Source organism: Camellia sinensis, chromosome 15, assembly GCF_055761805.1.
Source record: "Camellia sinensis isolate YWXY chromosome 15, ASM5576180v1, whole genome shotgun sequence".
NCBI classification, from domain to species: domain Eukaryota; kingdom Viridiplantae; phylum Streptophyta; class Magnoliopsida; order Ericales; family Theaceae; genus Camellia; species Camellia sinensis.
This window is the reverse complement of record NC_138975.1, coordinates 22,470,871-22,484,944: the sequence shown is the minus strand read 5'-3', so window position 1 is coordinate 22,484,944 and position 14,074 is coordinate 22,470,871. Positions and strand designations below refer to the sequence as shown.

Sequence of the window (14,074 nt, the reverse complement as noted above, 5' to 3'; positions counted from 1 at the left end):
CCAGCAATGGGGTGATATTACAATGGTGAATATCACCCACACAAACCACAGTGCAATTGACTTGATCGTTGTTTCTTGGGACAGAGTCAGTTTATGGGTAGAAAACAAAACCTACGTTGTTTTCTCTCTTGGTTACCCATAACCATATATCAGATATATATTATATTTATCTCATTTATCCATTGGTTAAATGAGATAATATCTGATATCTATATCATCTATCCATATCATGATATGATAGATATATATCCTGAGTGGCTCATCCAAATAGGTTTGAATTCAAATTCAAAACCCATTTGGATGAGGTTCAAAAGGTTCTAAGGGTCATGCCACATGGGCGCCTAATTTCTAACAATCGTTAATTTTAGATACTTAAAATTAGTCGAAATGCACGTAAATTAACCATACATCCAATTATCAAAAAAATATTTTTAAAATCCAACTAAGACCTTACGTTACTTTACATCTCCTCTTCACTCTCTCCTCCTCTACCATGATCCTGCCGGAATCTTGCCGGAATTCTCCCGTAAAACAACGACAAGATCGACGAAAGCGCTCAATATATACTTATAAGACTTCTTATCATTCAAATCCAAGTAACAAAACAAGAGCTCTTCCATGAATTCCCAATCCACCTTCCCACAATACTCCACTCTCGCCTCGATCATTTCCTGCATCGAATCCTTAAAATCATTGTATGGGCTTGGCGAGTACATGAACAAGGCGATAAAATCATCGGGACCCATTACTCGTTTACAATTATCATCACCAACTCTTCTAGTCGTTGACTCATTAGTAGTGCCCGTAGTGGTGGTGGTGGAGGAGCTTGTCCTCGCTTCCTCCATTAATGAACTCGACGAGCTAGGGTTTCCCACGAAAAACTGGTGAGAGCTATAAAGGTCTGGTTGTGGGTTGAGAACCCTAGGCAATTCGAGCGACAACCCATTTGTTTTTTCTTCATGATCATCTTTAAGACCTGTTTTCTTGTTGTTGTTGTTGTTGTTATTGTCTTGTTCATCATTGTCGTCGTCGTTTAGATACAGTGACTTGAAATTCTCAAACATGAAGCGATCGATGTCTTCTAGGGTTGCTGCATCATCATCACGATCTTCATCACCATTGATGTTGTGGGTTTGTTTTGGGTTGCGATCGTTGGCAGCAAATGAGAGTGTTTTAGGGTGTTTGCAGCCTCTGAGGATCCAACTGGCTGGAGATGAGAGGGTTTTGGATGGTAAATGGATGTGTTTTGTAGGTGATTTTTTGATCTTGGAGAGGTAGTGGTGAAGAGATTTTTGAAGGCGTTTGGGCATTTTTTTTTCTGGTTTGCTGTTTGGTTACTGGGAAAATGTGGTGGGTCTGAGTGAATTGTGAAAAGTTTGGGGATGGATTTGGTGTTATATATATGAAGAAGCAAAGTGCTGATAAAATAAATAAAGGAAAGGAGTTACATCAAATATGAATTATGTGGGAGAAACGGTTTTTTTAAAAGCATTAAAGCAGATGGGTATTAATGTGGGGGTATTTACTGCTTTGTCTTCCAACATTTTGACTTTTCTTCCCAAATTTGAGCATGGGAAAATAAATTAAAATGTCAGAAAAAATAGTTAGGAAAGTTATATGAAAAAGTAATGTTGTATATAATTACATTTTTTATTCTATTTTCCCCCTCTTGATATAATATAATGATATTTATATTAATAAATATATCTGGAATCCATCGAACTTGCATTTAGAAATAAAAAAATACGATATGAAATATAATTATAAATAACATTTTTCTATCTGAAAATGAAATGTGTAGTGTAAATGTAAATTTAAACTTAGGGTATGTTTGGATAATTATAGATTTTAAATTAAAGAACTTAAACTTAATCATTCAAAAATAATAACTCAAATTTAAATAGGATGGTTTATTTAAATATTTTAAGATTGGGTTAAATAGTTATTTCATGATCGATTTGAAATAACCATATAAAAGTAGTTATTTAAAATCATACTAAGAATTCATTTATGAAGGATCTTACCAAAAATACATTTATTTGGCTCAACTTATCTTTTTCTATTATTATTCTATCAATTTAACTTTAAATTTCTTGATTTGAAATCCATAATTATCCAAACAGACCCTTAGTGTAATTATTAGGATCAAATCTAAAATAAATCTAATTCACACAATTTCTTTTCTGATAATCTCTTAACTAATTTTGTTGGATTATGAAATCACATAATTTCTTTTCTGATAATCTTTTAAATAATTTTGTTGGATTATGTAATATTATTGTTTAATGAGTATAATGACATGAAGTTTTTGGATTTTGTTAAGATAGAATGGTGGATGTTGGTTGCAAGGAGTTACTAGGAGGCCATTTAATGAGTTGTTTATTTAGTACTGTTTTGGTAAGATATTAATTTTCATACTAGAGTTTTGGATTGAATGGTTGGGAATTTATTGTTTAGTTTCCAATAAAACAACTTAAATTTCATTCCCCACTCATTAATTTGAAAGTTTTATCACCAACTATTTCCTCTCTTAAACCAGACAATTTAAATGTCCCAAAAAAAAAAAAAACAAAAAAACACACCTAGACAATTTAAGATAATTTTGGCACTGCTAACGTGGTCCTAAATTTTGGATTGAATAATGCATTAATTAAATTAAAAAACATTCATCTTGTTTAGTTTCCTAACTCATGATTTATTTTTCAAAAAATCGAATTTTTTTATTTTTCATATATATATATATTTTTTACTATTTTTTAAAATATTTTAAGCAGTTTTTTTTTTTTTAATTTTTAGATACACCTACCATAAATACACTTAAAAAGTATAATATTTATCAATTCACTAAACACCAAAAATATTTAAAAAAATATGAAAATTCATTAAAATTTTCGTATTCTTGTGTATTTATTATTTTTTAAAAATATTATTTTATAAACATTTTACTTTTTAGATACATCTAAGTAAGGTGCATCTAAAAAAATAAAAAAATTACTTAAAATTTTAAAAATATTCACTAAAAAAAAAAAAAACACACACACACACACACACAAAAAATTAAAAAAAAACTCAATTTTAAAAAAATTGAAACCAAGCACGGTAATTGTTTCCAACAAAACCATCTTAATTTGGAGTAATTTTTTCACGCTGATAGGAATATGATGATATGGTGCCTTCCTCTCTTTTGATTGATTTAGATAATAAGATACATCATATTCATGTTAGTATTTGGAAGGGAAAACAATACGAAGTGGTTCAACTATTAAGCTACTTAATCCGTCGCTTAAGACTCACCAATAAAGTCTCAAAAAATTCATATTGCCAAATGTCCCAAATTTTCTATAGATTTGGGGATTAAACAATTTAGTCAAAAAAGTCAAAAAAGTAATTATAAATAGTTTAATTTTCTCTCTCTATTTTTTTACATATTTTTTTCGTAAAAAATCAAATCCTAGACTGCCCATTGCTTTCTTCATTACCTTCACCAAACCATTTGCAGACTTGGCTGCCGTTGCTATGCCAAGGTTGGCAACACCGGCGCAACGCCTTATCTAGCGATGAAATTGTGTAACATCGTCAGAAATTAGTATAAGAAAATGTTCAAATTTTTTATATTTGATGTTGTAAAAGTTTGTAAGTTGGTTACAATATTTTTTTTAATGCAAATTTGTAAAAAAATTACGTCTTTTGTGGTTGAAATGAGTGCAAATTTTATAATAAAGTCACACATTTAATGATAGAATATGTACCCATAAATGGATACATACCAAATTATGTTTTCATACATATATAATATGTACATATATATATATATATATATAACTAACATGAGTATTTTTTGATGTGGCAGTTTTTTTTTAAAAATTGTCTCTCTCCTTAAATTGGAGAGAAATTTGAATTTGTAATAATGCATTTTTTTGAAAACCAAACAAAACTCATTTTTCAAAATAGAGTTTTCAAATTACTTTTTGAAAAAATAATTCAAAAAAATGGAATCAAACATGATGATTCGTTTTTTCAAACAATAATAATTTGACCAAGTAGCTACCGATATATAATCAATTAGATTTTTTTATATAGATGTTTTACTCAATAAACTCTATAAAATGAACGGTTCGAATAATTGAAATAAGTTTGAAATGGGGCCCATAGTGAGCTAGATTGGACAACGCAATTAGCGAAACCAAACCAAGTCAAACCATGCCAAGCCAATCAACGACGATCCAATCCCTTCTTAAAAATCGTGGTATCAACTATCAACATCACCCTTCTTCAACTAGGGCACGTATTTTTCCTTTCTTAATTTCCAATTAGCAATGGTAAGAACTAATCTCTTTGATTTTATTTTTCTGGTTTGTTTATTAGTGACAATTACGTCTATTTTTATGATATGAAGTTGAACTTGGGCTTGGCTTATGCTTAAAGCTGTCTTTGTAATAAATTGACAGTTATATATTTGACCAAGCTCTACTTTATTCACTATTAGCCTCTGCCTGATAGTTGTTGCCATGTGAGAATTTTGAGAATCACACTTAAAAAGTAAATAACATTTTGCAATCCCTCATTTTTATACTACATTTAAAATGTTTTAATCAATAAATAGTTTTTATATCTTCAACTATTTCATAAGTCTAATTAAAATTAAAGCTATTAGCATCTTTACTGTTTGACTCGTGACAAGCTTGATCTCAACACTTAAGCTTGTTTTGGTTAGTTAATAATATAATTTAAGCTGTTTATGAATAGTTCAGATTTATAGTTATAATTTTTCGTATAAGGAAAGTCATATTTTTCTTTGTATTGCAGAAAGTCAGATAGTCATAACTTGATTATTTGTGCAACAAAACAATGATGATTGTGGACTTAAGCAACTTGTTTTTATATGCTACTGTATATGATATATATTGATTTATATATATAAATTGGTTGTTAATATGGTGATTAGTCAAACCTACAGATATTAATTTGAAATTGAAAATACTTGGGCTAAATTTGGGCTAAGTTAGGCCCAGCTCGTAGACCTATTTTTTCCATTTAGGAATATTGTCAGAACGTTACAATTGACTTTAACAACAAATAATCATTACAATTTAAGCCAATCCGTAAAAAAAATCATCACAGTTTAATTAATATGGTGGCCATTTAGTTATAGATCAAAAATCGAGGATGGTCATTTCATTTGAAGTTTTTTTTAAATTTTTTTTATCATTATATATATATATATATGTATTTTATTAACATGATAAGCAAAAGTTAATAATAATAATAATAATAATAATAATAATAATCTAGAAATATACAAGAAAATGAGAAAAATAATTATAAATTAATAGAGTGTAAAGTGATGAAAGTGAGAACTGTCATGCACAATTCACACTTGCATGAGATCACATTTCATTTGCATATTATTGATTTACAATTGCTTTTAATTTATTTATCAAATATTACCCCAAGAATTAAAAAGATAATGATATATGGTGTGGGTGTGCATGTACTGTTCGTTTGAAGAAATTAATGCTGCTATGGCTGATATACATGCCACCTTATAGACGAAGTATGAAATTAAGGTCTAATATAAAGGGATGGTTTTGTCGAGTATTCCCAATCCAAACTTGGGGTAAAGGGAACCACTCTATATGTTGAGTTTGAGAGCTTATATGATGAAAATTAATTTGTGCTCCATCGATGCAATGTGTATATGTCTGTTTAGTGTCATTGGCTATACTGACTAAGGCTGGAGTTGTTAAAGTTGTATTCCATCTTGGTGGAACTATGTGTTGTTCAATATATGATTTACTGGCTCCTGTATCTATCATGGCATCTATGCTAAGAGTTTTTTCTGCATATTTGATTACACAAGAGATCTTAACTAAATTTGGCATAGGTATGACAGGGTAATTAAATGGTAAATATGTGTTGTCGGATTGTGCTTGGGAATATTGACTAAAGGGTTGAGAATCAACTAGGTTGACTAATTCTAAAGAGTTCATATGTTCTTCAACAAGTTTATCTTTTAAGGAATATTTAGTATGAAATTGTTCTATCTACTGTTTAAGCTATTTATTTTCTGCTTCTAAACATTTTATGTCAAAATTAGTCTTAGTTTCTGTCTCACGCATTTGTAGTTTAAGTTCTCTTACTTGTATCTCTAATTCTCTAATAGTTAAGTGTAATTCTTTGTTTTCTATATTGTGATCTTCTCATATCTCATCGTTACTTTCTAATGTTATCTTGTGTGTCATATTTAATTTTTCTAGACAAACTATACAATAGATTATACTGCATAATAAACATTGAGCTCTCTTACATTTAGTAGAAAATCAATTACAATAACTGCAGCTAGTGATATCAAATCCTAGTCCTATCTTGAAATTATGCTGACATTTAGCATCTGCATTGCATTCCATCATAAAGAAATTATTACGGGAAAGGGGGTATTCCTATTTCTTGGTTAAGTTGTCCTAAAAGATTGTCCATATCTGTTTCACTTTCTGAATCACTATTTGAACTTATGGTTTCTATTTGGTATCCATAATCATTGACTATTCTATAGACTTTTGAGTCATTACTGTTTATACTGACTATATCTTCTTCTAAATCTTTTATAATATGTAGTCTTTCTATCTGTTTATTAGTATTAGGCCTCTGTCTTTTTGGGCAGTTTTTTGCAAAATGATTGGGTTATCCACATATAAAGCAATTGCATTTTTTACTACTAGGTTTCCTAACATATCTTTGTTTTCTTCTATCTTTTTCTTCCTTAGGTAGTCGTTTATAATTTATTCTATTAAAAGTTCTACTTTTTTTGATGAATTTTTGTTTTTTCCACGATTTCTTATAATGTTTCTTCCAATACTTTTCATTTTTATATTTTCCATAATTTTTGTATTTTTTCCTATTATATTTACCTTCATATTGCTGAGGAGTGTATATTATGTTGCTACAGAAACCATAGTTTTGTTTTTTCAAATCTTTCTGTATTTTGACTTCTATACATTTTTTTCTAAGCCTGTGGAATGTACAAACTATTCTAGGTCCCCTATTCCTAAAGCTTCTCTTATGTTTACTTCACCTGATGCTATTATTGCTAGTAAGTTTGCATAATAAATTGACCATTTATTTTCTATCTCTCTTTCTAATTCTCCGGATAATTTCCTAAAATATTTATTTCCTATTTCTTCATCAAAACTTTTTCCAATTCTGGCTGCTATGGCTAAATATTATTTGCTAAAGGGTACAAACCTATTTCCAACTTCCTAATGTTATCTGATCTAACTCGATTAATGCTATGCTTTGAGTATAATCATTTCTTCTAGAAAGGTCGTATCCTATAAGCATTTCTTTTATAAAACTAGTAAAATTTCATAGGTTATCTCCTAGTCCTTTAAGATGTCTAATTGTTTTCTCATATTTTCCTTTAAAAGTATGGGGACATATTTTGTGAATGACAACACGTGGCCAAGGTGGCACCGGAGTGTCAACCGAGATGCCAGGTGTCTTGGTCATGTTGCTGAGGTGATTTCGGCTAAGCCGAAGTTATCTGCGGAGATACCGAAATCTGAGATGAGCGGATAAGGGACAAGAGTCCTAGAATGGGGGAGGACCTCAGTCTGGATAAAGATAAGGCTCTTAGGGAGTTTATCTCTATCTGGTTGGGAGTCTAGGATGAGCATTGAGCCAGAGTCCATTGAAGCTAGGTTTCTACAGGGATCAGATTAGTGCTGTCTATAAAAGTAAGGCATCCTCGTGGGTCTAAGGTACTATTTTTGTATTCAGGCTTGTGAGTTAAGCACTATTTGCTATCTGTGAGAGATAACTAAGTACTGACTTGATCGTCGGAGTGCCCCCAGGTGGACGAACTACCGCTGGAGTCTTATCTTTCTGTGACAGTTTGTTCGGGCGTGATCTATTTTGCCTGTGCTCTCCTGCTGAGTTCCTATTTGATAGTGTGGTCAGAAATCAGCACCCACAATTTGGCGCTGTTTGTGGGAATCGTAAGGAGAATAGATGGCCAACGACGGACAGAAAGAAAAGATTAGGGGCGACATCCCTAGTGGGAGTGGTAAAAACGCTGATCTTAATGTTGAGGAGAACAACTGTAATGAAGAACCTCGGGATAAGAATCCCGAAGAAAAAGATGTTGGCCAAGAAGGAGAAGCACCGAAGAAAGCATGTCAAGGCGGGTACTACGACGAAAGCGACCTCAAAGTATGGAAAGATAGATGCCTAAGGAGGGACGGTGAGATAAAGGGAATGACAAACAAGTTGGTAGACCTGTAATCGGTCGTCAACTTCATGATGCAGAATAACGTCATGTAACCACCGTTTCCATTGGAGGACACATCGATTCCAGCGGCTAAGAACGATGTCCAGAAAGGGGGACATAAAGTAACTCTTGTAGTCCTTCAGCATGACAGGGCAAAAGAATATTCGCATCGGCCTTCACGGGAGGTCGGACGAGGAGAATCGATGAGGAGAGAGTCTCAGAAGACATATTGTGCCAAAGAAGCCTACGTCAAGGAACATCGGCATGTTCAAGGGAATGAGCTTTGTTTTGACACGATGAATGAAGGGAGGTCCAAGAGGACTCATAATGACACCGGGAGTAGCGCACTAAAAAGGCTGAAATCCGTCGACAGCCGAGCTCCTGGACGGACTAAGGAGGATTTGAGGGATTACCTCCAGAGGAAGCGACAAGATGCCAAGGTAACATCTCCGGTCAAGTCGAGAACGCCGTTCTCAATAAAATTGGATAAGTTTAAAGCCTTGAAAAGGTTCTACATGCCGAGATTCCAAATATACGACGATAATTCCGATCCTAATTTCACGTCGGCTTATATTTGAACTCAATGGCATTGTATACGGGGAGTGAGCCGTTGCTCTGCAAGGTGTTCCCCTCATCTTTTGGGAAAATCGCATCAGATTGGTTTCACAAGTTGGCGAAAGGAACTGTGAAAAGTTGGGAAGGCTTGGCCGAGATGTTTGTGGCCAAGTTTGTTACAAACAAATTACAGCCGTTAAGGGTAGACTCCCTGATGGTTCTGAGAATTGGTGAGGATAAAAGCCTCAGGGCTTATGCCAAAAGGTACTATGAGGTGTTCACTCGAATACCAGGGTGCAACCAAGAGTTAGCAGTTGTATCTTTTAAGAACGGTCTGAACGATGACTACCTGCTTCGAAAGTCACTGGTAAAGACGCTGTCAAAACGTATGGAGGAACTTATGGCCAGAATCGAAAATATGCGAGAGAAGAAGAAGACATGTTAGGGACAAAGGCGTCAAAGCAAGAGAAGAGGAACAGGTCGCCGAAGCGAGGCCGAGGTAATACAAATTTTAATAGACAAGAAACAGGACTAAGGGCTGCACAGGCAGTCACCATTGTGTTCCGAATCCTGGTTTACAAAGTCTTGGAAAGGATCAGGAATCAGCTTTACTATAGAGCACCAGAGAAGATCCTTGGTGAATTTATGGGAAGAAGCCTAGGGAAGCACTGTGTCTACTACAATGAGGATGGACACCTGACTTAGGGGTGCAGAGCCCTAAAGACACATCTAGAAGATTTGGTAAGACAAGGTCACTTAAGGGACTTGTAGATAAGGCTAGAACAAGGGAAGAGCAAGCAAGGCTGCCTCAGGCATTGGCAGTACCGCCTCCACTTACACCGCAACCGCAAGCAGACGGACCTCAAGTGATCAATGTGATTTACTTGAAGGTCAATGAGAACGAGGTACGTGGAGAAACTCAGAGGGTAAAGCATTTACAACATGTGTATCAGGTCCAACAAAAGAGGTCTAGAGCAGATGAGTACCAGGGACCAATGGTGTCCTTTACTGAAACTGGCCTAGACATGGTGCAGTATCCACACAACGATACTCTGGTGATATCCCTCAAGATTGGAGAATGCCAGGTAATGCGCATTCTAATTGACCAATGCAGCTCTTGTGACATCATGTATGTCAGATGTTACAAGGAGCTCGGCCTTCACTGAGATGATATGGAGCAGTCCAACAGTCCAATGGTCGGGTTCAATGGAACGCCGACATGGCCCTTGGGAGCAATAAGTTTGAACGTGTAGGCAGACACCAACAAGGTAAGCACAGAGTTCACAGTAATTGACACCCCCTCCACTTACAATGTTATCTTGGGAAGGCCATGGTTGCACGCAATGAGGGTTGTTCCCTCAACACTATACCAGCTGTTGCGGTTCCCAACAGAGTATGGAATTGAGAAGGTCAGAGGGGATTAGGTGCAGCCAAAGAATTGCTCCATGGCAACAATGAAATCCATCTACAACGTGCAAGAGGCAGATACAGTAAAGATTGAGGACGAGGATATGGAGGTCTTGGATGATGTCGGCAAAGAGTTAGCCGACAAAAGCGAGGAAGCCTTAAAGAAAATTTTGGTCCAGCAAGGGGATGAAAAGTGCTTCTTCCTCCTTGGCTTAGGCTTGGTAGAGAAAGAAGAAAAGGAGTTAGAAGCTTTCTTAAGCGAACATAGAGGTATTTGCCTGGACGCCATACGAGATATTTGGCATTGACCCTGAGGTTACATGCCACAGATTGAACATAGACAGGTTGGTAAAACCCATCATTCAGCGAGTGAGGAGGCCGGCGTTGGTTCATGTGGAGGCAGTAGAGGAGGAAGTGGACAAATTATTAGAGGCTAGAGCCGTCTGAGAGGTAAACTACCCTAATTGGTTGTCCAACACTGTGGTTGTGAAAAAGAAGAATGGGAAGTGGAGGGTTTGTGTGGACTTTACTAGCCTGAAAAATGCTTGTTCCAAAGACAATTTTCCACTCCCCAAGATTGATCAATTAGTGGATGCCACTTCAGGATATGGAAGGATGAGCTTCTTAAAGGCTTATAGGGGGTACCATCAGATAACAATGTATTCCCTGATGAAGAGAAGACTGCATTTATCACCCTAAAAGGGCTGTATTGCTACAGAGTGATGCTTTTCAAGTTAAAAAATGCAGAAGCAACGTACTAGAGGTTAGTGACCAAGATGTTCAGACATTAGATTGGCAAAAACGGTAGAAGTATACATCGACGACATGGTCGTGAAGACCAAGGAACTTGGGGATTATCTGGCTGACTTGAAGGTAATCTTTGATATCCTAAAAACATATCGGCTTCGACTCAATGCTTCAAAATGTGCATTTGGTGTCGGGTTTGGTAAGTTCTTGGGGTACTTGGTTATCAGAAGGGGCATTAAGGCAAGCCTAGATCAAATCAAGGCCATCCTAGATCTGAAAAGCCCAGAGTCAGCAAAACAAGGGCAGATATTGATTAGGAGGGCCACAACCCTGAATAGATTCATAAGCAAAAGTTCGGATAAGTGTAAACCATTTTTCAGTTTGTTGAAAAAAGCCACAGACTTCTTGTGGACAGAGGAATGTGAAGTCGCCTTGGCTGACTTGAAAAGATACCTGACCACGGCTCCAGTTCTCTCAAATCCAGTATCTAGAGAGGAACTGTTCTTATACTTGGCGGTTTCAGAACATGTAGTGAGCGTAGTGGTAATCAGAGAAGAGAAGGGAGAACAAAGGGCAGTATACTGTGTAAGTAAAACCCTAACGGGCGCAGAGACCAGGCATTTACCTCTGGAGAAATTAACATTGGCCTTAATGATGGCCTCCAATAAGTTGAACCATTATTTCCAATCCCACAAGATTGTGGTATTGACTGAGCAGCCCTTGACGTCCCTGCTATAGTAAGGAAATCTAACAGGCAGGGTGGCCAGATGGGTAGTGGTATTGGGCTAATACGATTTAGAGTTCAGACCCAAAACAACAATCAAAGGCCAGGTTCTGGCCGACTTTGTGGCCGAGTTCACACCAGGTGCCATCCCACGTCGGGTTCTAGTGAGCCACGACCTAGAATGTCCAAGGAAACCATAAGAGACCTAGTTGGGAATGAAAACCCCCATAGCAAATCAAAGGAAAGAAGAAAAACTCAAGCCTTACGATATCTACATCGGCGACTCCTTCCACTTGTTTGTGGATGAGAGTTCAAACCCTCAAGAAGCAGGGGCAGGAGTAGTGTTAGTATCGCCAAATGGGCAGATGTTAGAACAATCTATCCGACTGGGGTTTAAGGCCTTAAACAATGAAGCAAAATATGAAGCATTGATCGCAGGATTGACGTTGGCTGCAGCAATGGAAGCCGATGAAATGGTGGTCTTCTATGACTCCCAACTTATTATGAACCAGATAACAGGTGAGTATGCAGCCCGAGATAAAAGAATGATAGCCTATGTCAAAGAGGTTGTTAGACTGCTATCCTTGTTTCAGGATTACCGACTACAGCAGGTTAGCAGTGATGACAACAGCCATGCCGATGCCTTAGCTAACCTGGCAAGTGCAATGAAATCAGGGGAGACAAGGACAATAATTGTTGATTATTTGTTAGGCCCAAGTGTGGAACCACTGATCATAGAGTACGAAGCAATGTGTGTGGAGATGGGCCCAAGTTGGATGAATGCAATAGTAATGTTCCTTAGAGATGAGAAGTTGGCAGATGACCGCAAAGAGGCGCACAAGACCAGATTGAAGTCAGCAAGGTTTAGCCTAACAGCAGAAGGACATCTCTATAGAAGGTCCTTTATTGGCCCCCTTTTGAGGTGTGTGCACCCTTCCCAGATTGAAGACTTCTTGTATGAAATACATGAAGAAGTATGTGGCAGCTACACTGGGGGCAGATCACTTGCTCATAGGGCTATTACTCAGGGGTACTGGTGGCCTTATATGCAGAAGGATGCTGAAGCCTATGTCAGAAATGGTGAGAAGCGTCAAAGGTTTGCGCCTTTGATACATTAACCAGCAGCAGATTTGAACCCAGTGTCCAGCCCTTGGCCATTTGCCTAGTGGGGCATGGATCTTGTTAGACAACTACCCCAAGCAACTAGACAAAGGAAGTTCCTGCTGGTAGCAACTGATTATTTCACAAAGTGGGTAGAAGCTGAACCTCTTGCGAAGATTCAGGACACTGATGTGAAGAACTTTATATGGAAGAACATCATCACCAGGTTTGGGATCCCAAGGGCAATAATAGCAAACAATGGTACACAATTTGACAGTAAGCTAATCAAAAATTTTTGTGCAAAGTACAAAATCAAGAACTATTACTCTATTCCAAGTTTCCCTCAGAGTAATGGTCAGGTAGAAGCATTCAACAAAACTATCTTGGATGGGATCAAAAGAAGGTTGGAAGCAGCAAAGGGAAAATAGGTAGAAGAGTTTCCCAATGTACTCTGGACATACTGAACTACGTTGAGAAGATTAATTGGGGAATCCCTATTTTCCATGGCTTATGGCACAGAAGCAGTTATCTCACTGGAAATCGGCATCCCAAGGATCAGAACCTAAGGAGTAGAGAATAGAACTAACGAGGCATTCCTGACCCGAGATCTAGACCTACTTGAAGAGAAAAGGGAGAGAGCAACAATTTGACTGGGGGCATACTAGCAACAACTTACTAGGGCTTATAATAAAAAGGTCAACCCAAGAGAGTTTAAAGTTGGGGACTTGGTACTAAGGAAAGTGGTCGGCTACAAGAAGGACCTTAGGGAGGCCAAGCTAGGCCTAAGCTGGGAGGGGCCTTATAGAACCATCTCGGTCGCCGGCAATGGGGCATATTGGCTTAAGGACAGTGAAGGCAAAGAATTACCAAGACCCTGGAACATTTGCAACTTAAAGTTTTTCTATTATTAAACTTTTTTTGTTTTTCAAAATTTATGTCATAATTTTCTTAGCCGAAGTAGTAATAAAATTTTTTAGCCTGATTTTTTAAGAATTTGAAATTTGTGTGATAGGACTGACCAATCCTTTAGCGATGTTTCTAATTGAAACATGACGAATAACTTAGGCTTATTATATGGTAGAGTTGAATTATACTTGCATATAATAGAGTTGAACTAAGTTAGAGATGTTTCTAATTAAAACATAATGAATAACTTAGACTTATTATATGGCAGAGTTGAATTATACTTGCATATAATAGAGTTGAAATAAGTTGAATTGAAACTAGACTTGCCATGTCGGCAGGATTAAATTTGGAATGGAACTAAGTGCATT

At 36.4% G+C, this 14,074-nt stretch overlaps 2 protein-coding genes across 2 annotated transcripts; one reads left to right on the top strand and one right to left on the bottom strand.

Annotated features, from left to right (window-relative positions):
* Positions 1 to 488: 488 nt before the first annotated feature.
* LOC114277884 (transcription repressor OFP14) lies at positions 489 to 1,310 on the bottom strand. The gene has a single exon (XM_028219836.2). The coding sequence runs from the start codon at positions 1,308 to 1,310 to the stop codon at positions 489 to 491; it is 822 nt and encodes a 273-aa protein (XP_028075637.2).
* A 10,604-nt stretch (positions 1,311 to 11,914) lies between these two features.
* On the top strand, positions 11,915 to 12,817 carry LOC145812851 (uncharacterized). The gene is made up of 2 exons (XM_082908079.1): positions 11,915 to 12,673; positions 12,752 to 12,817. Exons 1-2 carry the CDS (start codon positions 11,915 to 11,917, stop codon positions 12,815 to 12,817), a joined length of 825 nt encoding a protein of 274 aa, XP_082764205.1.
* The last annotated feature ends 1,257 nt before the right edge of the window (positions 12,818 to 14,074 follow it).

Excerpts from the sequence above, each read along its gene's own strand:
- LOC114277884 (XM_028219836.2), bottom strand. The coding sequence starts at position 1,310 with ATGCCCAAACGCCTTCAAAAATCTCTTCACCACTACCTCTCCAAGATC.
- LOC145812851 (XM_082908079.1), top strand. The coding sequence starts at position 11,915 with ATGAAAACCCCCATAGCAAATCAAAGGAAAGAAGAAAAACTCAAGCCT. Across the intron at positions 12,674-12,751 it reads TGTATGAAATACATGAAGAA|AAGGATGCTGAAGCCTATGT; the intron begins GTATGTGGCAGC and ends CCTTATATGCAG.